We start from the raw sequence: 24,485 nt of genomic DNA, 5'->3' as shown, positions 1-24,485 counted from the left end.
CAGAGGAAGATAAAGAGGTAAAATCCAGAACTTTTTTTGCCTTAAAACAATTTAAAAGGTAAATAAAACTTTTTCTTAAAACACATCTGAGCAGATGAAGCTCAGAGGAAGAAAAAGAGGTAAAATCCAGAACTTTTTTTTGCCTTAAAACTATTTAAAACGTTAATTAAACTAATTCTTAAAACACGTCTGAGCAGATGAAGCTCAGAAGAAGATAAAGAAAGAGGTAAAATCCAGAACTTGTTATCCTTAAAAACTATTTAAAACGTTAATAGAACTTATTCTTAAAACACGTCTGAGCAGATGAAGCTCAGAGGAAGATAAAGAAAGAGGTAAAATCCAGAACTTGTTATCCTTAAAACTATTTAAAACGTTAATAGAACTTATTCTTAAAACATGTCTGAGCAGATGAAGCTCAGAGGAAGATAAAGAGGTAAAATCCAGAACTTTTTTTGCCTTAAAACAATTTAAAAGGTAAATAAAACTTTTTCTTAAAACACATCTAAGCAGATGAAGCTCAGAAGAAGATAAATAGGTAAAATCCAGAACTTTTTTTGCCTTAAAACTATTTAAAACGTTAATAAAAGTAATTCTTAAAACACGTCTGAGCAGATGAAGCTCAGAGGAAGAGAAAGAAAGACTTTGGTGACTTTTGCTTCAACTTAAATGAAAACATGGAGGCTTTGGACCGGCCGGCCCGTCTAGTACTCCTCCCCCTCCTCATCTTCTCCCTCGATGGAGTCGACTCCCACCTCCTCGTAGTCCTTCTCCAGGGCGGCCATGTCTTCGCGGGCCTCGGAGAACTCCCCCTCCTCCATGCCCTCGCCCACGTACCAGTGGACGAAGGCCCTCTTGGCGTACATGAGGTCAAACTTGTGGTCGAGCCGGGCCCAGGCCTCGGCGATGGCCGTGGTGTTGCTGAGCATGCACACGGCCCTCTGCACCTTGGCCAGGTCTCCTCCAGGAACCACGGTGGGAGGCTGGTAGTTGATGCCCACCTTGAAGCCGGTGGGACACCAGTCCACGAACTGGATGCTGCGCTTGGTCTTGATGGCGGCGATGGCGGCGTTGACGTCTTTGGGCACCACGTCGCCGCGGTACAGCAGGCAGCACGCCATGTACTTGCCGTGGCGAGGGTCGCACTTCACCATCTGGTTGGCCGAATCGAAGCAGGCGCTGGTGATCTCGGCCACGGTCAGCTGCTCGTGGTACGCCTTCTCGGCGGAGATGACCGGGGCGTAGGTGGCCAGGGGGAAGTGGATGCGGGGGTACGGCACCAGGTTGGTCTGGAACTCCGTCAGGTCCACGTTCAGAGCGCCGTCGAAGCGCAGAGACGCGGTGATGGAGGACACGATCTGGCTGATCAGCCTGTTCAGGTTGGTGTAGGTGGGACGGCCGATGTCCAGGTTCCTGCGGCAGATGTCGTAGATGGCCTCGTTGTCCACCATGAAGGCGCAGTCCGAGTGCTCCAGGGTGGTGTGGGTGGTGAGGATGGCGTTGTAGGGCTCCACCACGGCCGTAGACACCTGAGGCGCCGGGTAGACGGCGAACTCCAGCTTGGACTTCTTGCCGTAGTCCACGGACAGGCGCTCCATCAGCAGGGAGGTGAAACCGGAGCCGGTTCCTCCACCGAAGCTGTGGAAGACCAGGAAGCCCTGAAGCCCGGTGCACTGGTCCGCCTGAGGACGGAACCAAGATGGAGGCTTCACAACGTTTCTCAGCCCACTTCAGAGGCAGCTGCATTATTCAGCTCACGCTCACCACAACCAGTTAACATGGTCCTCAGACACGCGTCTACCCACCAGTTTGCGGATCCTGTCCAGAACCGGGTCGATGATCTCCTTCCCGATGGTGTAGTGTCCCCGGGCGTAGTTGTTAGCGGCGTCCTCCTTCCCGGTGATCAGCTGCTCGGGGTGGAACAGCTGCCTGTAGGTGCCGGTGCGCACTTCATCTGAGGAGAGACGCTCGTTTTAATCAACAATTTAGTGGCTTCGGTTACGACTGAGGCCTAAAAAAGATGCTATACTCACCGATGACGGTGGGCTCCAGGTCCACAAAGACGGCTCTGGGGACGTGCTTCCCCGCCCCGGTCTCACTGAAGAAGGTGTTGAACGAGTCGTCTCCTCCTCCGATGGTCGCGTCGCTCGGCATCTGGCCGTCCGGCTGGATCCCGTGTTCAAGGCAGTAGAGTTCCCAGCAGGCGTTCCCGATCTGGACGCCGGCCTGGCCCACGTGGACGGAGATGCACTCACGCTGGAGGAGGAAGGAGGGAAAGTTAAAAGATGGAGATAAAAAGAAGCTCAATAAAATCACCACCTACAAGCCCGGTGGAACAAAACGGCTTTCAGCTGGGTTTTAAAACGATGATCGCAAAATAACTAAAAATGCTGCAAAATACTTCAATTAGCTAATGTGTGCTAATGATGTGGTTTCCATGGCAACAAAGGTTGAGCTGCTCATCTTTACTAGAACAGGGACAGAAATAAACCATCTTTTTCTTTCATTTGCAGCAGAATTTCTATTTTTCATCAGATTTTCTGAAGATGACGGGGATTTCTTAAGCTGGTGGCATAGAAAACGCAACAAAACAAATGACTTCTTAGCAAAGATGGCCTTAAATGTGCTTTCCATGCCAGCTAACTTTGGGACATTTCAGCCTGAAATGACCTGGAGCCACACATGACCCTGATTGGCTCCTGGCTGCATTTCCTCTTTCTCTAGAATAAAATCATGATTTATTGTTCTTCAGTGGGGAAATTGAAATGATAAAATAACATAAAAACCATGATCATTTTTATTAGGGCGGGTCCCGAGTCCGACTAAGCTTTCCTTTACCTCCTCCACTTGCGCGACAATCAATCGATCGTGGCGCTCAACACATTCTGATTGGTCAACGGTCTCCATAAACCCGCCCCCAGCTCAGTCAGCCGGTTCTGTCCGCTGGTCCAAAGTTGTTGCTTAGGCAGAACATGGATACCGGTGGAGACGGAACCGGTGGTAATCAAGCAGCAGCAGAACTTTAAAGGGAAATCCATTTGGGTTCTCCGAGTTCCGCGTTTTTCAAACGGGTTCTCTGATCACGTGACTGACATCGCGACCGTTTGGATCAACGGCGGGAACTAAAACCGTTAGAGACGTTGGATCAGTTTTAAAAACGCACAAAGACTGACTAACGGCAAAAACGGTGAATATTAAAGCAGTTTTCAGAAAAAAAAGCCCAAATAAACCTAAAAATGACGAAATTTTCTCCTTATTATATGTTATACTTTCAATTATTTTATACCGTATTGATATTTATGGTTCTCTTTCTACTCGGGAGCAGTGCAACGTAATTTAGCTCAAATTTTCACCGTTAATGTGCAGCTGAACGAAAATAATTTATTGAATAAAGTCTGACTAAGTATTTTTGTGCCTAAAGACGTCAGGAAAAATCAGTAAGTGAACTAAAATCTTCTTCGCAATGCTTCTGCGGAGTTAAAACTGTCGTTTTTGACACAATGAACAACCGGTTCATCTTCCCTGAAATAACTCTACAAGCTTACATTCCAATAAAACTCTCCGTAAACCTTTAAAACTACTCTTACCATGTTTTCGTCGTGGTATAGACTTCAACGGAAGTGTAGAAACCTGGAAAAGTATCTCGGCTTGTTTGTAGCTTCGATGGAAGACAAAATGAGAAAAGTTCGGAAGGTTCGCTCCAAGACTTAAAGTGGACTGTTCCATTAGGCTGTGTGGGGGGGGTTGGACTTTACCACTGAGGGAGCGAAATCACAAGACCAACTAAAACATGATAAATCAAACCTAAAAAGAAAAAAGTATATATTTATAATGTTTCATCAAGAGTCCCATCATTGTATATACTTCATTTATACAGGTTTTATCCGGTTTAAGTCTCCGATTTGATAGTTTTAATGAAGAACTATATTACCCAGAGTGCTATGCAAAACCATCGCCTTGTCGCCTGACAACAAGTTAACGGCCATGAAGAAGTGGCAGTTCTTCGGCTAACAGTAAAAACGTATCGATTAAAAATTGTAACAGAAGGAGAAAATATATAGTTGACCATATATATCATTAGGTTTCAATAGATTTTTAGTTTGGCTGGCTAAGAAATCTTTAACATTAGTTGTTTTTCCTTGATGTGAAAGAAACTGTTTTTGCTGTCTTAGTTAAAGGAAAATACTAGAGAACTGTCTTTCTATCCATTTACCCATCTTTACCACTGGGGTGAGGAGGGAAATCACAAAATAAACTACACCTAGTTAACTATGAATCTCGCATGTTTGTCAGCCAAAAATCAAAGCCTAAAACAGAGGGATTATTATTATTATTATTATTATTATTATTGCTTTTCTGGAGTTTTAGCTCTAAATACATTTTAAATATATACCATAGATGGATTGAATTGACGCCATCGTTTTTTTCTGTCCAGTATTTGTATCTCAATTCTGCGTCATACGGTCCATTCATCATGATCTGATTTTAGAGATGTGAATTTACTGTTCACATCAAGACTAAACCTGAAGTATTGACAAAGTTAACCAAGGATTTCCCTGTTAAAAATGAGCAAAGTAGATCTGGCTTCCAAAGAGACAAAAGCAGGATATTGTACAAAAATAGCTCTTTAATTTATTTACACTTTTTTCTACATATTTCTACATTTCATAGCCTGAAGTTTTATTTAAAAATCAGACCTATTTGGGCCAGACCGGGCCCGGTACAATAACTAGAGTCACAAAATGCAGCGCCGTCAGATTTAAATATATTTTTAATATAATATATTTATATATATATCTATCAGTAAAATTCTGTTTATAATAGTATCCATCTCTATATTTATTCAGTAAAAAACCCATATCCTGTACTTATAGAACCATTGTTTATCCTGCACTTGCTGCTATTGTACTTCTGGGTAGACCTAAACTGCATTTCGTTGCCTTGTACCTGTACCTGTGTAATGACAATAAAGTTGAATCTAATCTAATCTAATCTAATCTAATAATATAATATAATATAATATAATATAATATAATATAATATAATATAATATAATATAATATAATATAATATAATATAATATAATACAGCACACGTTTGTTGCTTAAGAAATTTTTATTTTAATGTGAAACAAACCAAAAATTCTATGATGGTAAATAAAAGTGAAGCTTAGAATGATAAACATTCCATAAACTAGGGCTGGACAATAATTCAATAACAATATATATGGATCGACAGACGTATATCGATGACAGAAAAAAAGGGTCAATAAAAAGTTCAATAGAATAACAGTTTTTCTTCCTTTTGCATTCTAGCCATGTCAGTTAATATTACAGTCATTACATCCTCCCAACCAATCACAAGCGCAGACCCAGGAACGCTTCATCTCCTTCAAAGAGTTCAGAGAGCACGCATTCTTTATTAAAATCTAGCAGTTTTTGTAAAACCTTGGTTGAATAAAGGGTTGAGTTTGAATTCGGTGTTTGTGCGTTCTGTATCTAAAAAAAAGGTCAAATAAAATAAAATGGCCAGGGCTGCACTTAAAATATACGTTTTGAATATGTTGATAATTATCGATGTGGATCAGTATGATTTCTTTTTTACCAATATGCTTTTGTTCTCAATCATCCAGCCCTGACGTAAACTTTATATAAGTACCAATATCAAAAACTCCTGTGGTCCTTTTGTGACAGTCTCAGTGTCCTTGAGTTAGTTTGAAACAGCCATTTGCAGCCAAGGAAAGGAACGTGCAATAAAACAAATAACAGAAAAGGAGAAAACATTACCAGCTTAGTTTGAAGTGAACTACAAGCTACTACTCTAATGTACACAGAGTACATCAGAACTAGCGATGGTAGCGATGACACCTGCTGGATCCTAAACACCATTGCAGGCTACTCATAGCATTTAGTGTTGTATTATTTTATATCTCTTTCTAAGTTATATACATTTAAAATATCTTTGGTAGCTTTAAAATATACAGTTAATAGATGAATTAATGTGTCATAAAAAAGTTTTGGACGACTCCCACTCACGGAACTGATGAGACTGGTGTGCATGAAAAATGAAGGGACAGGCAGAAAAGTTTTATTCTGTTATTACAATGTGTTTAAATAAACAGTAAATTCAATATTCTTAAAATGTTTCATAGGGTCAACAGTAAGAACACTAGAGGAAAGGAGCTTTGGATTGCTGTGCCGATTTCGGACAGCCTTTAACTCCGTCATTAAGCTTTTACAAAGGATTTGTGAGTCAGAAAAAGCTTTGTTAAAGGAGTTTTTTTGGAGAGAATTTTGAAATAACACATGTTTATATGAAAGACATGATGGACTGGCAGCTTCACTCCTTCGTTTCTCACTGGATGCCCCAGTGCAAAGACAATCACTTACCTGAAGGCTTCCTTACAAACTTAAAGAAACATGACAGTTTGCATGGGATTTACGAGAGAGAACAAAAAGGCGAGTTAAGTTAAGGATTTTGTTGATTTTATTCCAAAACCAACAAGCTGTGTCTCTCCTCCGTGTCAGGATAATTAATCATAGTTCTGGGGTTCCGTCTGCCACAGCTTCTTCAGTCTTCTTCTTGTTCCCCTGCATGGTTGTGAGGATGTAATGACTGTAATATTAACTGACATGGCTAAAATGCAAAAGAGTGCTATAATATATTATATTATATTATATTTAAATCTGACGGTACATGTAGGAGCTCTGCAGCACCTGCGGCCCACTTCTGGCCTAGATCCGTGCTGATTTCTGCCCGTTGTGAAAAAAGACCCAGATCCAGCTCGGTTTTACAGATCCGGGCCCGATGCTGTCCTTAAGGTGATGATCTTGTAGAAAAAAGTGTAATTAAATTAAAGAGAAAAAAACGATGGCGTCCATTTTATCCATCTATGATATATATTTAAAATGCATTTAGAGCTAAAACTCCAGTTAAGCTACAATAATAAAATAATAATAATAATAATAATAATAACAATAATCCCTCTGTTTTAGGCTTTGATTTTTGGCTGACAAACATGCGAGATTCGTAATTAACTAGGTGTAGTTTATCTTGTGATTTCCCTCCTCACCCCAGTGGTAAAGATGGGTAAATGGATAGAAAGACAGTTCTCCAGTATTTTCCTTTAACCAAGACAGCAAAACCAGTTTCTTTCACAAGGAAAAAAAAACTAATGTTAAAGATTTCTTAGCCAGTCAAACTAAAAATCTATTGAAACCTAATTATATATATGGTCAACTATTTTCTCCTTCAGTTACAATTTTTAATCCATACGTTTTTACTGTTAGCCGAAGAACTGGCACTTCTTCATGGCCGTTAACTTGTTGCCTAGCAACAAGGCAGTGATTTGTTGCACTAACTTTAAATTCACAAAAGAAATCTAAAAAAAAAACTAACACATGTTGTCTTTTTTGCAGACCTGGTCAGATCCAGGCAAGGCTCGGCGTTCTGCACAACCTCCTTTTAGCCAGCAGAGGACTCTGAGGCATGCCTGGATGATTTCTTTGTCTGGATTAGAACAGCAAGTGAAACGCCAGTGAAGGCTGCCATTAAAGTGGTGATGAAATAACAGATGAAAGCCCCATTTTCCCCAAAGCCACCCTTGTCAACATTTAACATGTCTGAAATTGAAAGAAGAAATAAATTTGAACCGTTTGTTACTGTTTCTATTAAACTTATATCACCCTCAACGCAAACAAAGTAAGCTACCTTAGTAAGTATAAAAAAATGAGTTAGATAATATTCTTCTGAGCAGATCTTTAGCATTGTTTTTCAGGATGTTTGAGGGCTACTGATGAGAGGTTTAACACACAGACTCATGACTGGCAGGAATACCATCTTAATTCTGAGGGAAAAAGTTATACAGCACAAACGCCATCATTTTCAAAAAGTAGAAACTGGTTAAAAAGTTGTAATTGAATGTTATTTTTCTTACAGAGTCAAAATAATACATACAGGCTCAAATATACATATAACACCACTAAGATTTGGGCAAGTATCTTCAACAAGGTCCTATAATTCTGACAGCATATTTGACCACTCTTCTAGTTAACATTGGTAGAGGATTTCTTATTTATTTATAGGCCCAAACTTCTCTTTTAAGCCTCATGGTTTGTTTCCCTGCCCTGTTTCTCATGCCTGTTGTAAATAGTTTTTTTTTTTCATTATTAAAATCTTGTACCTTCCAGTTTATCTGCATTTGAGTCCAGCCTGACAAAGCCAGGCTTCTGTGGACTAGAAGTTGCTTGAGCACCGTTGAAGGCAGTTTTAACAGCAATGTACTCTGAGTCCTGACCAAAAGAGAAGCCTTTTCTTGAAGATGTACACCTCAGAGTTTAACCAATATTTGGAGCTGCTCAAATGGAGGTTTTAGGGTCAGTAGGGACAACAAAAACATTAGCAGTTTGCCCACAACGACAGGAATGTTTGGAAGTTCAAAGCTCACGTGCATCAGAGAGGTTGTAACAGACTTTTAAGCTAGCGCTAGCTGCTATTAGCTTCACAGACAGCCCAGTAACAGGGTTCTGTGGCGCTCTGTTTCCTTGGAGCTGCACCACACAACACTCTGCTGCGTGAATGCAGACTGAAACAGGAAAACAACAGACATGTGTTCAGTCTTTGTTGTTTATAAGTTAATGTTTCAATAAAGGTTTAAGTGTCACAGGAGCAGGATAGTTTTCACACGCCTAGACCACCCTCTTGTTGCTATAGACGGTAATTCCAAGAAAAGTAAAAATCAAAGCAACTGGACTTGGTTACCGTATGGAAAACAAGTCCAGTTGCTTTGATTTCTACTCTTTTTGGAATGACCATTACCTGGATGACTGAGAATCTTCACCAGCATGTAGACGGTAATGTTTACTCCCTGGTTTGTGTTTGTCGGAATGAAATGACCATTTAATTTTGATATACAAGTCTCATGATCGGCCATACTATGAAGAAAAGATGGACTTATAGTCCACAAACTGTTAGTTGGGATCATGTAGTCGAGAGTTTTGACTTACTGTCTTTTTACTTCCAAATGCAATATTAAAAGCTCCAAAAACTGCTCTGCAAAACAAGTTTAGAAGGTCCTGGTTAGTTCTTTTTAGAAGTGGTACAGTAACAGGATAGTTTTCACACGTCTAGAACCAAGTTCTGGTTCTGATGGTGGATTTAATCTAGAAGAACGAGGCCTCGTCTTTCTAAATAACTCCATGACTTCTCAACCTGCTGCTCCATAGACTTTATATTATGTCTATGTGCTGCTCTGCAGTTCTGCCAGCGGCCTTCAGGGGCGCTAGACCAGCAAGTTGCAGGTCCAGCGCCCCCTGGTGGCTAAAAGTTACACAGCGCTGCTGCTTCAAAGGAGACTTTCAGTTGGACAAACTTAAACAAAGACCAACAAAGAAGACTTAATATTTTTTTGTTGCTTTTATTCCACTGGATTTTGAGGACAGATTAACATGAAATAGATTTCTACAGCACTGTTGCTGCTGCCTTGCTCAAGAGCCACAGGGAGAATTTAGAGGTAAAATCCACAACTTTTTTGCCTTAAAACTATTTAAAATGTTAAAACTTTTAAATAGTAATTTAGTAATAGTAATTCCTCTGAGCTTCATCTGCTCAGACGTGTTTTAAGAATAAGTTCTATTAACGTTTTAAATAGTTTTAAGGCAAAAAAAGTTCTGGATTTTACCTCTTTATTTTCCTCTGAGCTTCATCTGCTCAGACGTGTTTTAAGAAAAAGTTTTGTTTACCTTTTAAATTGTTTTAAGGCAAAAAAGTTCTGGATTTTACCTCTTTATCTTCTTCTGAGCTTCATCTGCTTAGATGTGTTTTAAGAAAAAGTTTTATTAACGTTTTAAATAGTTTTAAGGCAAAAAAAGTTCTGGATTTTACCTCTTTATTTTCCTCTGAGCTTCATCTGCTCAGACGTGTTTTAAGAATAAGTTTTATTAACATTTTTAATTGTTTTAAGGATAACAACTTCTGGATTTTACCTCTTTCTTTATCTTCCTCTGAGCTTCATCTGCTCAGACGTGTTTTAAGAATTAGCTTTATTAACGTTTTAAATAGTTTTAAGGCATAAAAGTTCTGGAATTTACCTCTAAATTCTCTTCCTCTGAGCTTCATCTGCTCAGACGTGTTTTAAGAATAAGTTTTATTTACATTTTAAATACTTTTAAGGCAAAAAAAGTTCTGGATTTTACCTCTAAATTCTCCCTGTGGCTCTTGAACAAGGCAGCAGCAACAGTACTGTAGAAATCTATTTCATGTTAATCTGTCCTCAAAGTCCTATGGAATAAAAGCAAAAAAAAATAAAATTAAGTCTCCTTTGTTGGTCTTTGTTGAAGTTTGTCCAACTGAAAGTCTCCTTTGAAGCAGCAGCGCTGTGTAACTTTTAGCCACCAGAGGGCGCTGGACCTGCAACTTGCTGGTCTAGCGCCCCTGAAGGCCGCTGGCAGAACTGCAGAGCAGCACATAGGCATAATATAAAGTCTATGGAGCAGCAGGTTGAGAAGTCATGGAGTTATTTAGAAAGACGAGGCCTCGTTCTCCTTCTGGATTAAATCCACCATCAGAACCAGAACTTGGTTCTAGGCGTGTGAAAACTATCCTGTTACTGTACCACTTCTAAAAAGAACTAACCAGGACCTTCTGAACTTGTTTTGCAGAGCAGTTTTTGGAGCTTTTAATTTTGCATTTGGAAGTAAAAAGACAGTAAGTCAAAACTCTCGACTACATGATCCCAACTAACAGTTTGTGGACTATAAGTCCATCTTTTCTTCATAGTATGGCCGATCATGAGACTTGTATATCAAATTTAAATGGTCATTTCATTCCGACAAACACAAACCAGGGAGTAAACATTACCGTCTACATGCTGGTGAAGATTCTCAGTCATCCAGGTAATGGTCATTCCAAAAAGAGTAGAAATCAAAGCAACTGGACTTGTTTTCCATACGGTAACCAAGTCCAGTTGCTTTGATTTTTACTTTTCTTGGAATTACCGTCTATAGCAACAAGAGGGTGGTCTAGGCGTGTGAAAACTATCCTGCTCCTTTGACACTTAAACCTTTATTGAAACATTAACTTATAAACAACAAAGACTGAACACATGTCTGTTGTTTTCCTGTTTCAGTCTGCATTCACGCAGCAGAGTGTTGTGTGGTGCAGCTCCAAGGAAACAGAGCGCCACAGAACCCTGTTACTGGGCTGTCTGTGAAGCTAATAGCAGCTAGCGCTAGCTTAAAAGTCTGTTACAACCTCTCTGATGCACGTGAGCTTTGAACTTCCAAACATTCCTGTCGTTGTGGGCAAACTGCTAATGTTTTTGTTGTCCCTACTGACCCTAAAACCTCCATTTGAGCAGCTCCAAATATTGGTTAAACTCTGAGGTGTACATCTTCAAGAAAAGGCTTCTCTTTTGGTCAGGACTCAGAGTACATTGCTGTTAAAACTGCCTTCAACGGTGCTCAAGCAACTTCTAGTCCACAGAAGCCTGGCTTTGTCAGGCTGGACTCAAATGCAGATAAACTGGAAGGTACAAGATTTTAATAATGAAAAAAAAAAAACTATTTACAACAGGCATGAGAAACAGGGCAGGGAAACAAACCATGAGGCTTAAAAGAGAAGTTTGGGCCTATAAATAAATAAGAAATCCTCTACCAATGTTAACTAGAAGAGTGGTCAAATATGCTGTCAGAATTATAGGACCTTGTTGAAGATACTTGCCCAAATCTTAGTGGTGTTATATGTATATTTGAGACTGTATGTATTATTTTGACTCTGTAAGAAAAATAACATTAAATTACAACTTTTTAACCAGTTTCTACTTTTTGAAAATTATGGCGTTTGTGCTGTATAACTTTTTCCCTCAGAATTAAGATGGTATTCCTGCCAGTCATGAGTCTGTGTGTTAAACCTCTCATCAGTAGCCCTCAAACATCCTGAAAAACAATGCTAAAGATCTGCTCAGAAGAATATTATCTAACTCATTTTTTTATACTTACTAAGGTAGCTTACTTTGTTTTGCGTTGAGGGTGATATAAGTTTAATAGAAACAGTAACAAACGGTTCAAATTTATTTCTTCTTTCAATTTCAGACATGTTAAATGTTGACAAGGGTGGCTTTGGGGAAAATGGGGCTTTCATCTGTTATTTCATCACCACTTTAATGGCAGCCTTCACTGGCGTTTCACTTGCTGTTCTAATCCAGACAAAGAAATCATCCAGGCATGCCTCAGAGTCCTCTGCTGGCTAAAAGGAGGTTGTGCAGAACGCCGAGCCTTGCCTGGATCTGACCAGGTCTGCAAAAAAGACAACATGTGTTAGTTTTTTTTTTAGATTTCTTTTGTGAATTTAAAGTTAGTGCAACAAATCACTGCCTTGTTGCTAGGCAACAAGTTAACGGCCATGAAGAAGTGCCAGTTCTTCGGCTAACAGTAAAAACGTATGGATTAAAAATTGTAACTGAAGGAGAAAATAGTTGACCATATATATAATTAGGTTTCAATAGATTTTTAGTTTGACTGGCTAAGAAATCTTTAACATTAGTTGTTTTTCCTTGTGAAAGAAACTGGTTTTGCTGTCTTGGTTAAAGGAAAATACTGGAGAACTGTCTTTCTATCCATTTACCCATCTTTACCACTGGGGTGAGGAGGGAAATCACAAAATAAACTACACCTAATTAATTACGAATCTCGCATGTTTGTCAGCCAAAAATCAAAGCATAAAACAGAGGGATTATTGTTATTATTATTATTATTATTATTATTTTATTATTGTAGCTTAACTGGAGTTTTAGCTCTAAATGCATTTTAAATATATATCATAGATGGATAAAATGGACGCCATCGTTTTTTTCTCTTTAATTTAATTACACTTTTTTCTACAAGATCATCACCTTAAGGACAGCATCGGGCCCGGATCTGTAAAACCGAGCTGGATCTGGGTCTTTTTTCACAACGGGCAGAAATCAGCACGGATCTAGGCCAGAAGTGGGCCGCAGGTGCTGCAGAGCTCCTACATGTACCGTCAGATTTAAATATAATATAATATAATATATTATAGCACTCTTTTGCATTTTAGCCATGTCAGTTAATATTACAGTCATTACATCCTCACAACCATGCAGGGGAACAAGAAGAAGACTGAAGAAGCTGTGGCAGACGGAACCCCAGAACTATGATTAATTATCCTGACACGGAGGAGAGACACAGCTTGTTGGTTTTGGAATAAAATCAACAAAATCCTTAACTTAACTCGCCTTTTTGTTCTCTCTCGTAAATCCCATGCAAACTGTCATGTTTCTTTAAGTTTGTAAGGAAGCCTTCAGGTAAGTGATTGTCTTTGCACTGGGGCATCCAGTGAGAAACGAAGGAGTGAAGCTGCCAGTCCATCATGTCTTTCATATAAACATGTGTTATTTCAAAATTCTCTCCAAAAATACTCCTTTAACAAAGCTTTTTCTGACTCACAAATCCTTTGTAAAAGCTTAATGACGGAGTTTAAGGCTGTCCGAAATCGGCACAGCAATCCAAAGCTCCTTTCCTCTAGTGTTCTTACTGTTGACCCTATGAAACATTTTAAGAATATTGAATTTACTGTTTATTTAAACACATTGTAATAACAGAATAAAACTTTTCTGCCTGTCCCTTCATTTTTCATGCACACCAGTCTCATCAGTTCCGTGAGTGGGAGTCGTCCAAAACTTTTTTATGACACATTAATTCATCTATTAACTGTATATTTTAAAGCTACCAAAGATATTTTAAATGTATATAACTTAGAAAGAGATATAAAATAATACAACACTAAATACTATGAGTAGCCTGCAATGGTGTTTAGGATCCAGCAGGTGTCATCGCTACCATCGCTAGTTCTGATGTACTCTGTGTACATTAGAGTAGTCGCTTGTAGTTCACTTCAAACTAAGCTGGTAATGTTTTCTCCTTTTCTGTAATTTGTTTTATTGCACGTTCCTTTCCTTGGCTGCAAATGGCTGTTTCAAACTAACTCAAGGACACTGAGACTGTCACAAAAGGACCACAGGAGTTTTTGATATTGGTACTTATATAATGTTTACGTCAGGGCTGGATGATAGAGAAAAAAAGCATATCGGTAAAAAAGAAATCATATTGATCCACATCGATAATTATCAACAAATTCAAATGTATATTTTAAGTGCAGCCCTGGCCATTTTATTTTATTTGACCTTTTTTTAGATACAGAACGCACAAACACCGAATTCAAACTAAACCCTTTATTCAACCAAGGTTTTACAAAAACTGCTAGATTTTAAGAAAGAATGCGTGCTCTCTGAACTCTTTGAAGGAGACGAAGCGTTCCTGGGTCTGCGTTCGTGATTAGTTGGGAGGATGTAATGACTGTAATATTAACTGACATGGCTAGAATGCAAAAGGAAGAAAAACTGCTATTCTATTGAACTTTTTATTGACCCTTTTTTTCTGTCATCGATATACGTCTGTCGATCCATATATATTGTTATTGAATTATTGTCCAGCCCTAGTTTATGGAATGTTTATCATTCTAAGCTTCACTTTTATTTACCATCATAGAATTTTTGTTTTGTTTCACATTAAAATAAAAATTTCTTAAGCAACAAACGTGTGCTGTATTATATTATATTATATTATTAGATTAGATTAGATTCAACTTTATTGTCATTACACAGGTACAGGTACAAGGCAACAAAATGCAGTTTAGGTCTACCCAGAAGTACAATAGCAGCAAGTGCAGGATAAACAATGGTTCCATAAGTACAGGATATGGGTTTTTTACTGAATAAATATAGAGATTGATACTATTATAAACAGAATTTTACTCATATATATATAAATATATTATATTATATTATATTATATTTAAATCTGACAGCGCTGCATTTTGTGACTCTAGTTACTGTACCGGGCCAGGTCTGGGCCAAATAGGTCTGAAATGAGATCATGATGAATGGACCGTGTAAAGCAGAATTGAGATACAAATACTGGACAGAAAAAAACGATGGCGTCAATTTAATCCATCTATGGTATATATTTAAAATGCATTTAGAGCTAAAACTCCAGAAAAGCCATAATAATAATAATAATAATAATAATAATAATAATAATAATAATAATAATAATAATAATAATAATAATAATAATAATCCCTCTGTTTTATGCTTTGATTTTTGGCTGACAAACATGCGAGATTCGTAATTAACTAGGTGTAGTTTATTTTGTGATTTCCCTCCTCACCCCAGTGGTAAAGATGGGTAAATGGATAGAAAGACAGTTCTCTAGTATTTTCCTTTAACTAAGACAGCAAAAACAGTTTCTTTCACATCAAGGAAAAACAACTAATGTTAAAAATTTCTTAGCCAGTCAAACTAAAAATCTATTGAAATCTAATGATATATATGGTCAACTATATATTTTCTCCTTCTGTTACAATTTTTAATCGATACGTTTTTACTGTTAGCCGAAGAACTGCCACTTCTTCATGGCCGTTAACTTGTTGCCAGGCAACAAGGCGATGGTTTTGCATAGCACTCTGGGTAATATAGTTCTTCATTAAAACTATCAAATCGGAGACTTAAACCGGACCGGATAAAACCTGTATAAATGAAGTATATACAATGATGGGACTCATTATAAAATGATGATGGAAAACATTATAAATATATATTTTTTTGTTTTTAGGTTTGATTTATCATGTTTTAGTTGGTCTTGTGATTTCGCTCCCTCAGTGGTAAAGTCCACCCCCCCCCCCCACAGCCTAATGGAACAGTCCACTTTAAGTCTTGGAGCGAACCTTCCGAACTTTTCTCATTTTGTCTTCCATCGAAGCTACAAACAAGCCGAGATACTTTTCCAAATTTCTACACTTCCGTTGAAGTCTATACCACGACGAAAACATGGTAAGAGTAGTTTTAAAGGTTTAAGGAGAGTTTTATTGGAATGTAAGCTTATAGAGTTATTTCAGGGAAGATGAACCGGTTGTTCATTGTGTCAAAAACGACAGTTTTAACTCCGCAGAAGCGTAGCGAAGAAGATTTTAGTTCACTTACTGATTTTTCCTGACGTCTTTAGGCACAAAAATACTTAGTCAGACTTTATTCAATAAATTATTTTCGTTCAGCTGCACATTAACGGTGCACATTTGAGCTAAATTACGTTTCACTGCTCCCGAGTAGAAAGAGAACCATAAATATCGATACGGTATAAAATAATTGAAAGTATAACATATAATAAGGAGAAAATTTCGTCATTTTTAGGTTTATCTGGGCTTTTTTTCTGAAAACTACTTTAATATTCACCGTTTTTGCCTTTAGTCAGTCTTTGTGCGTTTTTAAAACTGATCCAACGTCTCTAACGGTTTTAGTTCCCGCCGTTGATCCAAACGGTCGCGATGCCAGTCACGTGATCAGGGAACCCGTTTGAAAAACGCGGAACTCGGAGAACCCAAATGGATTTCCCTTTAAAGTTCTGCTGCTGCTTGATTAACACCGGTTCTGTCTCCACCGGTATCCATGTTCTGCCTAAGCAACAACTTTGGACCAGCGGACAGAACCGGCTGACTGAGCTGGGGGCGGGTTTATGGAGACCGTTGACCAATCAGAATGTGTTGAGCGCCACGATCGATTGATTGTCGCTCAAGAGGAGGAGGTAAGTGAAAGCTTAGTCGGACTCGGACCCCCCCCCCCCCCCCCCCCCCAATAAAAATGATCATGGTATTTATGTTATTTTATCATTTCAATTTCCCCACTGAGGAAGAATAAATCATGATTTGCATTCTAGAGAAAGAGGAAATGCAGCCAGGAGCCAATCAGGGTCATGTGTGGCTCCAGGTCATTTCAGGCTGAAATGTCCCAAAGTTAGCTGGCATGGAAAGCACATTTCAGGCCATCTTTGCTAAGAAGTCATTTGTTTTGTTGCTTTTTTCTCTGCCACCAGCTTAAGAAATCCCCGTCATCTTCAGAAAATCTGATGAAAAATAGAAATTCTGCTGCAAATGAAAGAAAAAGATGGTTTATTTCTGTCCCTGTTCTAGTAAAGATGAACAGCTCAACCTTTGTTGTCATGGAAACCACATCATTAGCACACATTAGCTAATTGAAGTATTTTGCAGCATTTTTAGTTATTTTGCGATCATCGTTTTTAAAAACCAGCTGAAAGCCGTTTTGTTCCACCGGGCTTGTAGGTGGTGATTTTATTTAGCTTCTTTTTATCTCCATCTTTTAACTTTCCCTCCTTCCTCCTCCAGCGTGAGTGCATCTCCGTCCACGTGGGCCAGGCCGGCGTCCAGATCGGGAACGCCTGCTGGGAACTCTACTGCCTTGAACACGGGATCCAGCCGGACGGCCAGATGCCGAGCGACGCGACCATCGGAGGAGGAGACGACTCGTTCAACACCTTCTTCAGTGAGACCGGGGCGGGGAAGCACGTCCCCAGAGCCGTCTTTGTGGACCTGGAGCCCACCGTCATCGGTGAGTATAGCATCTTTTTTAGGCCTCAGTCGTAACCGAAGCCACTAAATTGTTGATTAAAACGAGCGTCTCTCCTCAGATGAAGTGCGCACCGGCACCTACAGGCAGCTGTTCCACCCCGAGCAGCTGATCACCGGGAAGGAGGACGCCGCTAACAACTACGCCCGGGGACACTACACCATCGGGAAGGAGATCATCGACCCGGTTCTGGACAGGATCCGCAAACTGGTGGGTAGACGCGTGTCTGAGGACCATGTTAACTGGTTGTGGTGAGCGTGAGCTGAATAATGCAGCTGCCTCTGAAGTGGGCTGAGAAACGTTGTGAAGCCTCCATCTTGGTTCCGTCCTCAGGCGGACCAGTGCACCGGGCTTCAGGGCTTCCTGGTCTTCCACAGCTTCGGTGGAGGAACCGGCTCCGGTTTCACCTCCCTGCTGATGGAGCGCCTGTCCGTGGACTACGGCAAGAAGTCCAAGCTGGAGTTCGCCGTCTACCCGGCGCCTCAGGTGTCTACGGCCGTGGTGGAGCCCTACAACGCCATCCTCACCACCCACACCACCCTGGAGCACTCGGACTGCGCCTTCATGGTGGACAACGAGGCCATCTACGACATCTGCCGCAGGAACCTGGACATCGGCCGTCCCACCTACACCAACCTGAACAGGCTGATCAGCCAGATCGTGTCCTCCATCACCGCGTCTCTGCGCTTCGACGGCGCTCTGAACGTGGACCTGACGGAGTTCCAGACCAACCTGGTGCCGTACCCCCGCATCCACTTCCCCCTGGCCACCTACGCCCCGGTCATCTCCGCCGAGAAGGCGTACCACGAGCAGCTGACCGTGGCCGAGATCACCAGCGCCTGCTTCGATTCGGCCAACCAGATGGTGAAGTGCGACCCTCGCCACGGCAAGTACATGGCGTGCTGCCTGCTGTACCGCGGCGACGTGGTGCCCAAAGACGTCAACGCCGCCATCGCCGCCATCAAGACCAAGCGCAGCATCCAGTTCGTGGACTGGTGTCCCACCGGCTTCAAGGTGGGCATCAACTACCAGCCTCCCACCGTGGTTCCTGGAGGAGACCTGGCCAAGGTGCAGAGGGCCGTGTGCATGCTCAGCAACACCACGGCCATCGCCGAGGCCTGGGCCCGGCTCGACCACAAGTTTGACCTCATGTACGCCAAGAGGGCCTTCGTCCACTGGTACGTGGGCGAGGGCATGGAGGAGGGGGAGTTCTCCGAGGCCCGCGAAGACATGGCCGCCCTGGAGAAGGACTACGAGGAGGTGGGAGTCGACTCCATCGAGGGAGAAGATGAGGAGGGGGAGGAGTACTAGACGGGCCGGCCGGTCCAAAGCCTCCATGTTTTCATTTAAGTTGAAGCAAAAGTCACCAAAGTCTTTCTTTCTCTTCCTCTGAGCTTCATCTGCTCAGACGTGTTTTAAGAATTAGTTTTATTAACGTTTTAAATAGTTTTAAGGCAAAAAAAGTTCTGGATTTTACCTATTTATCTTCTTCTGAGCTTCATCTGCTTAGATGTGTTTTAAGAAAAAGTTTTATTTACCTTTTAAATTGTTTTAAGGCAAAAAAGTTCTGGATTTTACCTCTTTCTTGTTCTTCCTCTGAGCTTCATCTGCTCAGACGTGTTTTAAGAAAAAGTTTTATTTACCTTTTAAATAGTTTTAAGGCAAAAAAGTTCTGGATTTTACCTCTTTATCTTCCTCTGAGCTTCATCTGCTCAGACGTGTTTTAAGAATAAGTTTTATTAACGTTTTAAATAGTTTTAAGGCAAAAAAAGTTCTGGATTTTACCTCTTTATCTTCCCCTGAGCTTCATCTGCTCAGACGTGCTTTAAGAAAAAGTTTTAACATTTTAAATAGTTTTAAGGCAAAAAAAAAGTTCTGGATTTTACCTCTAAATTCTCCCTGTGGCTCTTGAGCAAGGCAGCAGCAACAGTGCTGTAGAAATCTATTTCATGTTAATCTGTCCTCAAAGTCCAGTGGAATAAAAGCAAAAAAAAAATATCAAGTCTCCTTTGTCGGTCTTTGTTGAAGTTTGTCCAACTGAAAGTCTCCTTTGAAGCAGCAGCGCTGTGTAACTTTTAGCCACCAGGGGGCGCTGGACCTGCAACTTGCTGGTCTAGCGCCCCTGAAGGCCGCTGGCAGAACTGCAGAGCAGCACATAGGCATAATATAAAGTCTATGGAGCAGCAGGTTGAGAAGTCATGGAGTTATTTAGAAAGACGAGGCCTCGTTCTCCTTCTGGATTAAATCCTCCATCAGAACCAGAACTTGGTTCTAGGCGTGTGAAAACTATCCTGTTACTGTACCACTTCTAAAAAGAACTAACCAGGACCTTCTAAACTTGTTTTGCAGAGCAGTTTTTGGAGCTTTTAATATTGCATTTGGAAGTAAAAAGACAGTAAGTCAAAACTCTCGACTACATGATCCCAACTAACAGTTTTTGGACTATAAGTTGATCTTTTCTAAATAGTATGGCCGATCAACTGTATATTTTCTCCTTCCGTTACAATTTTTAATCGATACGTTTTTACTGTTAGCAAATTTATATCAAATTTGTATATCAAATTTAAATGGTCATTTCATTCTGACAAACACAAACCAGGGAGTAAACATTACCGTCTACATGCTGGTGAAGATTCTCAGTCATCCAGGTAATGGTCATTCCAAAAAGAGTAAAAATCAAAGCAACTGGACTTGTTTTCCATACGGCAACCAAGTCCAGTTGCTTTGATCTTTACTTTTCTTGGAATTACCGTCTATAGCAACAAGAGGGCGGTCTAGGCGTGTGAAAACTATCCTGCTCCTGTGACACTTAAACCTTTATTGAAACATTAACTTATAAACAACAAGGACTGAACACATGTCTGTTGTTTTCCTGTTTCAGTCTGCATTCACGCAGCAGAGTGTTGTGTGGTGCAGCTCCAAGGAAACAGAGCGCCACAGAACCCTGTTACTGGGCTGTCTGTGAAGCTAATAGCAGCTAGCGCTAGCTTAAAAGTCTGTTACAACCTCTCTGATGCACGTGAGCTTTGAACTTCCAAACATTCCTGTCGTTGTGGGCAAACTGCTAATGTTTTTGTTGTCCCTACTGACCCTAAAACCTCCATTTGAGCAGCTCCAAATATTGGTTAAACTCTGAGGTGTACATCTTCAAGAAAAGGCTTCTCTTTTGGTCAGGACTCAGAGTACATTGCTGTTAAAACTGCCTTCAACGGTGCTCAAGCAACTTCTAGTCCACAGAAGCCTGGCTTTGTCAGGCTGGACTCAAATGCAGATAAACTGGAAGGTACAAGATTTTAATAATGAAAAAAAAAAACTATTTACAACAGGCATGAGAAACAGGGCAGGGAAACAAACCATGAGGCTTAAAAGAGAAGTTTGGGCCTATAAATAAATAAGAAATCCTCTACCAATGTTAACTAGAAGAGTGGTCAAATATGCTGTCAGAATTATAGGACCTTGTTGAAGATACTTGCCCAAATCTTAGTGGTGTTATATGTATATTTGAGCCTGTATGTATTATTTTGACTCTGTAAGAAAAATAACATTCAATTACAACTTTTTAACCAGTTTCTACTTTTTGAAAATGATGGCGTTTGTGCTGTATAACTTTTTCCCTCAGAATTAAGATGGTATTCCTGCCAGTCATGAGTCTGTGTGTTAAACCTCTCATCAGTAGCCCTCAAACATCCTGAAAAACAATGCTAAAGATCTGCTCAGAAGAATATTATCTAACTCATTTTTTTATACTTACTAAGGTAGCTTACTTTGTTTGCGTTGAGGGTGATATAAGTTTAATAGAAACAGTAACAAACGGTTCAAATTTATTTCTTCTTTCAATTTCAGACATGTTAAATGTTGACAAGGGTGGCTTTGGGGAAAATGGGGCTTTCATCTGTTATTTCATCACCACTTTAATGGCAGCCTTCACTGGCGTTTCACTTGCTGTTCTAATCCAGACAAAGAAATCATCCAGGCATGCCTCAGAGTCCTCTGCTGGCTAAAAGGAGGTTGTGCAGAACGCCGAGCCTTGCCTGGATCTGACCAGGTCTGCAAAAAAGACAACATGTGTACGTGATTAGGTCCCTTTACCAGAACCTCACTTCAAAAATCCTGAACTGTCCCTTTATTCTAATTTGAAATGAAATTAGTTACACATCCACATAGCAGTTTAAATGTCAGCCAAAACCCTGCATCATATTATAATAATCTATTTATAATTATGATTTCATTTTAAGTTATACTGAATCTTACATACATGTTTTTATATATTTGTACACAACATTAAGCAACATTAAGCATCATAGGCAGTTTGGATTGACTCCCCAGAACAGAATATCTGCAACAAATCCCCAGTAATTAGGTGATCCTAAGTCATACATAGTTAATGTCCTGAGCCTTATTAGTTCTTTGTTAGGTGCAGAGGTTTCAGGTCAATGAAGGGCTAAGACCACAGCGTCCCTAATATACTCTTAGTATCTTAGAAGAACAATACATGGGAGGCCCTCTGGGGGGTAGAGTAGAGCAGATCAGGAAGATTTTAAGCATCTCGTTGAATATATTTGAGTCATGAAACAGAAAAAGTGTGATGTTGAATTTAAAGTCACAAAATCACTTTAAGTGCACCGATGATGCCTAATATTGTGTAAAAAAAATATATATATATAAAAAATGTATGTAAGATTCAGTTTAACTTTAAATGAAATCATAATTATAAATAGATTATCATAATATTGTCATGATTTGCTGCTCTGGAGGCTTTTCTCAGAGGAAAAGATGTTTTTGCTCTTTTCCCAACTGGTTTCGGCAAGAGCTTGTGGCTGTGTTTTCGTCGTCGCTGTTAGTACGTCATATGCTTCGTTGTTCTGATTGGTTTATTTGGCCCGTCTATCACCAACATAGGCCAATCAGCTAACCAGTATTGTCGCCGCTTCCCAAATTTACTTCAACGGAAGGTTTCCAGATGGATATGCGGAGCAAATCCATCTGGCGGAGTCAGGTTAGTGACTAGGAGGATGAACCGAAAAACAACAGGAAAAGAAGCCAGACAAAACTTAAACCATGACAAATATGATGCAGGGTTTTGGCTGAAATTTAAACTGCCATGTGGATGTGTAACTAATTTCATTTCAAATTAGAATAAAGGGAAATTTCAGGATTTTTGAAGTGAGGTTTTACAAATTTTACACTAGTTAATACAAATGATTTCTGAATAAATGATCGCCCTTTTGGCTTTTTATATTTTATGTATGTGCATTGCACTTTGTTTCTGCTCTATTTGTTTGTCTATAATTACAATCCCATGACCACATAACCCGGAAGTATGATATCGCGCATGTGCGCAAGGACTAAACAAGGTGAAGCACCGGCTCCCACAGACACATATGCAACATTATAATGTATAAATACAATTATAAGTATATGTTCATTCTTACCTATGAAAGATAATGCCAGTAAATCAGGTATGTACTGTAAATTGTTTGGTACAAATCCACGCAGCACATGAATGAGGCATCTTTTGAATCACTACACTATGCCACTTTCATTATGGCGCGACATCATTGTGTGATTCGGCGTCTACATATACATGCCTGTGATGTAGCAAAATGCATGATTTTTGGACATTAAAACAAAGGCAGAGCGACACAACACTTGCAATGGATGCAAAGCGACAGTGGCTGGAATAGAAAAATCGGAACTTTTGTGTTTTGCGGTTGGTGTGAACGCATACGGTGTGTTCGGTGCATTCATGCCAAACGTGATTTAGGCGATAAAGTCACCACTTTTACTAGTTTTTCGCATTTTTGCTAATTAATCCCATTTGCAATGTAATTGTAATATAAAACCCCCTGCAATTTCCAAATTGCAGAGGTCTGCAATTTTTGCCTATGTAACAATTAATGAACAAGATGTGTCCCTTAGGTGTTGGTAACATGTTTGAAGGAGGTTTGTCTCCACATGGAAGGGAAGACAGTTGCAGCAGTGAAATAATCTAATTTTATTACTTGTTTTACAGTTTATATAATCATACTGTTTTACTAGAAGCTTTAAGGAATCTCACCATAGCATTAGGTACAGGTCATTCAGTTTAATACATAGACTTGCTTGTTGGTTGCACTTTGCACTTTATGTTCAACAAGGTTTGATGTCCAAATCAATTAAAAGCTGTTCTCTTCAATAATATTCTGATTAATAAAAACATTAAAAGTTCTTGTTTTAAATAGTCCTTGTTTACAAACATCTTTATCTATGTACAGCGATGAAACAGATTGATTTGTTGTTTGTATATGTTTAAAAAGACATGATAAATTAAACTGAACAAAAAAACAAAAAAACAATCGCATTAAATTGCAATCGCAATATTAAGATAAAAAAAATCGCAATTAGATTATTTTCAAAAATCGTTCAGCCCTACTCTCGCCTGGCATATCACCGGCAATTCGCATGGCTGGCAACATCAACTGCACAGCTTCTCTTTCTGGCTTGCAGAAAGAAGTAGTACAATCAATGTACGACAAGGTGTGAATTCACCTTTACAGTACCAGCATCAATTGTCACCATCTTGCTTCCTGATAGTTCTGCGGTACTGCCAGCAGATGGCGCAACAATGTTTACCAGCTGATCGGTGCAAAGTTCTTTTCAGGCTCAAAAAGGATTAAGAAAACACTATCAGGACAAAGTTTTGCTGTTTATTGTTTTATTTGAAGATAAATATGTTTTTTTTTTTTTTTGTGGGTTTTCTTTTTATGGCCAAAATACGTCAGTAGGCCCCTTTAAAAGATTTATAGGAGGTTAACACATCACTACATTAGCGCAAATCATTTTGATCCTCTTCCATAAAGTGTGTTGGTCTCCTTCTTGCTGCCAAAATAGCTCTGACCCTGTGAGGTATGGACTCCACTCGACCCATAACGGTGTGCGGTGGTCTCTGGTCACCAAGATGTGGGCAGCAGGTCCTGTAAGTTGCGCAAAGATTCAGAACTGGATGGAAATCTGT

The 24,485-nt window shown here is 39.8% G+C and overlaps 2 protein-coding genes and 1 long non-coding RNA gene across 3 annotated transcripts in view; 1 reads left to right on the top strand and 2 right to left on the bottom strand.

Annotated features, from left to right (window-relative positions):
- Window positions 1-353: 353 nt before the first annotated feature.
- Window positions 354-3,722, bottom strand: LOC118563464 (tubulin alpha-1B chain-like). Its single transcript, XM_036138406.1, has 4 exons — window positions 3,585-3,722; window positions 2,031-2,253; window positions 1,803-1,951; window positions 354-1,679 (listed from the first exon to the last, which is right to left on the bottom strand). Exons 1-4 carry the CDS (start codon window positions 3,585-3,587, stop codon window positions 702-704), a joined length of 1,353 nt encoding a protein of 450 aa, XP_035994299.1. The 5' UTR covers window positions 3,588-3,722; the 3' UTR covers window positions 354-701.
- Window positions 3,723-15,768: 12,046 nt separating this feature from the next.
- Window positions 15,769-19,111, top strand: LOC118563466 (tubulin alpha-1B chain-like). Its single transcript, XM_036138409.1, has 4 exons — window positions 15,769-15,904; window positions 17,251-17,473; window positions 17,553-17,701; window positions 17,825-19,111. Exons 1-4 carry the CDS (start codon window positions 15,902-15,904, stop codon window positions 18,800-18,802), a joined length of 1,353 nt encoding a protein of 450 aa, XP_035994302.1. The 5' UTR covers window positions 15,769-15,901; the 3' UTR covers window positions 18,803-19,111.
- A 2,189-nt stretch (window positions 19,112-21,300) lies between these two features.
- The window catches only part of LOC118563471, a 33,645-nt gene continuing 30,460 nt past the window's right edge, over window positions 21,301-24,485 (bottom strand). Inside the window, exon 2 of the long non-coding RNA XR_004931238.1 lies at window positions 21,301-21,538. This is a non-coding gene — a long non-coding RNA (uncharacterized LOC118563471). The remainder of the gene's footprint in view (window positions 21,539-24,485) is intronic.

This window comes from Fundulus heteroclitus, chromosome 6 (assembly GCF_011125445.2).
Source record: "Fundulus heteroclitus isolate FHET01 chromosome 6, MU-UCD_Fhet_4.1, whole genome shotgun sequence".
Taxonomy (NCBI): domain Eukaryota; kingdom Metazoa; phylum Chordata; class Actinopteri; order Cyprinodontiformes; family Fundulidae; genus Fundulus; species Fundulus heteroclitus.
The sequence above is the reverse complement of the archived record's forward strand: the minus strand, read 5'-3'. Positions and strand labels throughout refer to the sequence as shown.

Excerpts from the sequence above, each read along its gene's own strand:
- LOC118563464 (XM_036138406.1), bottom strand. Across the intron at positions 1,952-2,030 it reads CCTGGAGCCCACCGTCATCG|ATGAAGTGCGCACCGGCACC; the intron begins GTGAGTATAGCA and ends GTCTCTCCTCAG. Across the intron at positions 1,680-1,802 it reads TGGACAGGATCCGCAAACTG|GCGGACCAGTGCACCGGGCT; the intron begins GTGGGTAGACGC and ends TTCCGTCCTCAG.
- LOC118563466 (XM_036138409.1), top strand. Across the intron at positions 17,474-17,552 it reads CCTGGAGCCCACCGTCATCG|ATGAAGTGCGCACCGGCACC; the intron begins GTGAGTATAGCA and ends GTCTCTCCTCAG. Across the intron at positions 17,702-17,824 it reads TGGACAGGATCCGCAAACTG|GCGGACCAGTGCACCGGGCT; the intron begins GTGGGTAGACGC and ends TTCCGTCCTCAG.